The sequence below is a fragment of the Morone saxatilis genome, unplaced genomic scaffold (assembly GCF_004916995.1).
Source record: "Morone saxatilis isolate NCDOM2014 unplaced genomic scaffold, NCSU_SB_2.0 Contig4, whole genome shotgun sequence".
Lineage (NCBI taxonomy): Eukaryota > Metazoa > Chordata > Actinopteri > Moronidae > Morone > Morone saxatilis.
In genome coordinates this window covers 5,423,982-5,427,482 of record NW_023339984.1, presented here as the reverse complement: position 1 = coordinate 5,427,482, position 3,501 = coordinate 5,423,982, and the positions used below count along the sequence as shown (strand labels likewise).

The window sequence follows — 3,501 nt, the reverse complement described above, 5'->3', positions numbered from 1 at the left end:
GTGTGTGTGTGTGTTTGATTGGGATGTAGTACGGTCTCTGGTTCCACCTTCACTGGAAATGAGACTGTCAGTTCTCTCTCTGGACATATTTGGCCTTTTTCATGAAGGCCAACAAAGGTCAGCACTGTAGGACTTGTTAAATCCTCACACACACACACACACACACACACACAGACAGGGGTAGCCTGTGTCCACAAAACACACACTCTCTCAGCAGCACTCCAAAGAAATTCAGTACACAGCTGTGATCTTTCCTCCCAGCAGCTGGAACCTGAACACACACATATTCACACACACTCATATGCTTTGTCCTGTAAAGTAAGAGGAAGAGAACAAACAAGAGCTGGGACACAATTCAAAAGCTTTTTGGATTTGATTCATATGACAGTTTTGAATAAAAAGACAAATATAGCTGAGATTACACACATCTAAGAGATGAATAAATTATTTATCATATATAATGCATAATTTAGTTTATTGTATTTCTCCTCCGCAGTGGATTTGACTCTGAATTAATATATGTAGCAAACATTTAAACAGAGGCAAATAGATAGTAATCCAGAAGGATGTTTGGGGAATGATGGAAACAGCAGAAACTGATTCGAGTTGATGTTTGTCACAAAAACAGAGAAAAAAAGCAGTGAACACTATGGGAGATTAAGGGAGTCAATCTGTAGCTGTCTGATGTGTGAGAGGGCAGGGTGAAACAAGGGTTACTCATCTCTCACCCTCCCGTTCTCGTCCCTCCATCCCTCATCTGTTTATCTCTTTAAACCTCTTTCTGGGAATATGGTGATTGACTGATCTCATCCCGTCAACCATTTATTCTCACATTTACACTGGTAAAGAAGGCACAGAACATATTTGTGTTTGGATCTCCGAGTGCATCTTTTAGAATCGTTGTCGGTTGACTGATAGCAGCAATAAACCTCTCTCAAATCTTGAAAATCTCACCCCCTTTCTCTCTCCCCTTCGGTCCACAGACACCATTCTTATTCGAGAGGAGTTCAGCAATGTGGCCAACTTCAGCACCTTCCTACTGGACCATTCATCGGGCATGCTGTTCCTGGGTGCAAGGGATGCCATACTGGCTGTGGACACCAACAAACTGAAGCAGCGACCAAAAAAGGTAGAAAGAGTGAGTGTGTGTTGAGTGAATGGTCGTCATATTTCTCGCATAATGTTATTAACTTCTTCATCGTGTACACTAAATATGAAGCCAGCAGTTGGTTAGCTTAATTAATGAGCCAGCTAAGCTAAGCTAACTGGCCGTGGCGTCCTAATTAAGGTACAGACATGAGAGAGGTATCGATTTTCTCGTCTAAGTCTTGACAAGAAAGTGAATAAGCATATTCCCCAAGAACTCCAACTATCTCAATAGTTCTTGATAGGGGTGATTTATCACTTGCAAAAGTAGTGCAAAAATAGTTTTTCTCCCTGTCACAAGGATAAAATACAGAATTATGAGCACATTTCTATGAAAATTGCTCCATTTGTAACCATAAAATATGAACCTAATTGACTTTAGGACTGGATTCAACTCTCTGGGTGATTAATTGTAAATGCATCTTACTGTTGAGCTAATATACGTTAATATATAAATATTTATGAAAAAGAACAGTAACAGTGCTGTGACAAGACTAAACGCTGACTACTTATCCGTTACAGTGACAATAACTGCTCCAATTCTCTCTGTCTCTCTTTTCTTTTGTTCCAGATTGTTTGGGATGTGCCGGTGGAGAAGAGGAAGTCTTGTGTTGCAAAGGGAAAGACAGAGGTGAGAGCTCCGTGTGTGTGTGTGTGTGTGTGTGTGTTGTCCCCCTCCACACATACTTTCTCCTTTTGTCTAATTCAACTCAGCATCTGTATTCATTCCTGTAGCTGTAAGAAAAGTACCACCAACGCACATCAGTTCCTGTATGTGAAGGGATTTACAGTGACTCACAGTATCTACAGTAGCTGTGTCTTCCATTAATCCTGTTGTAATGGTGCTCTACAGAAACATCCAGGAATATCCTGGAAAGTACAACAACCACTAAAATGAACAGGTTGTTTGGTTCAATAGTGTCTTGATGGTGTATTTTGTAGCATTTAAATGTCCTGTAACTACACTGAGCCACTGTAATACTTCAAGTCTCATTAATCTCCTATTGAATCAAGTTTTACTTCTTCAAATCTTTGAGATTTTGTCAATAGGAATTGTGAGGAATTCAGATTATATTATATTTTATATTATTCAGAAATATATAAAATCTCAACCCTAGTATAGTAGTGTTCCCATCTTATTTTAAGTATAATTTATTGGATTGAAATGACAGACAACTGAAATGCATGTTTTCATGGGCCTATATTTTGTGCTCCTCATGGACGTGTGTGTGTGTGTGTGTGTGTGTGTGTGTGTGTGTCACAACCCCGTGCTGTTACTGTAGGCATCGGAGGGGAAGTTCTGGGATTTATGCCAAGACCTCATCAGGGGTGTGTGTGCGTGTGTTTATGTGTGTGTGTATGTATGTATGTAGAGACAGAAAGAGAGTAAGAGAGGGTGTATGTGAAGTCACAGATGTCCGGTAACTGTCTATGGAAACTGATTAAATAGAGCATACTGTACACTCAAGCTGTACTTCTCATTATGCTTCAACTACAATAGGAAATCAACTGAACTGCTTACAATGAACTAACTGCACGCTGGAGCATTGTTGAATAATGTCTCACTGATTCATTGGTTTTGGCAGTTTACCGGGCAGTACCAGCGTCAGCATCATAACATAGGGTCTGAGACTACCCAATGACCTTGATCATGCTAAAAACTTGCCTGAAAATGCCTTTATCCAGCGAAATGAGGTCAAATGAACAGATAAACAAAGCTAATGGAGGGTCAGTGTATTACTATAACAGAAAGGAAGTGCAATTAGTTTTGACCCAATTTTTTTTTCTGTTTTCCAATGTAAGGCGTAAAGAGGTGAAAGACTGATAAAGGCAGGAAAGAAAAGGATTAGGGTTTTTTTTCTGAGAAAACATTGATTACAAGATTACAAGATGACTCACTTGGATTTGGAAGAGGGAGAGAGGGAAGGAAACAGGAAGAGGACGAATGATGGTAGTGAGCAAGGAAGGATGAGGAACATTGTTAAACTGAGAGAGAAGAAATGATTAGATTAGAGAGACAAGACACTAGACCCAACAAGAAACTACCTTGAAGTTGACCCAGAGGGATGTGTGTGTGTGTGTCTGAATCATGCAAAAACTACAGACTCAGAAGGACAAATCAGGTCAAGTTAGCAGGGTTACACAATACTCTGCTGCTATCAGCAGGATGTTACTAAGCACAGGAAGTCAGGGAAAATGTAACTGATAAAATTATATTTCACTGAGTTTAATGTTAACATTGCATTGATCATAAAGCAGAACAAAACGTCTGTGTGTATCAGACTAAAAATGTAGGTTAACACCTTTTTACACACAACAAAGGTTTCCTCAAACTCCTGAGGAAAATATCAGGCT

At 39.6% G+C, this 3,501-nt stretch overlaps 1 protein-coding gene across 1 annotated transcript in view; it reads left to right on the top strand.

Annotated features, from left to right (window-relative positions):
- The window catches only part of sema4f (sema domain, immunoglobulin domain (Ig), transmembrane domain (TM) and short cytoplasmic domain, (semaphorin) 4F), a 59,706-nt gene that overhangs the window by 48,497 nt on the left and 7,708 nt on the right, over window positions 1-3,501 (top strand). The window contains exons 2-3 of the mRNA XM_035675844.1: window positions 984-1,129; window positions 1,718-1,777. Coding sequence (XP_035531737.1) covers window positions 984-1,129; window positions 1,718-1,777 — 206 coding nt within the window. The remainder of the gene's footprint in view (window positions 1-983; window positions 1,130-1,717; window positions 1,778-3,501) is intronic.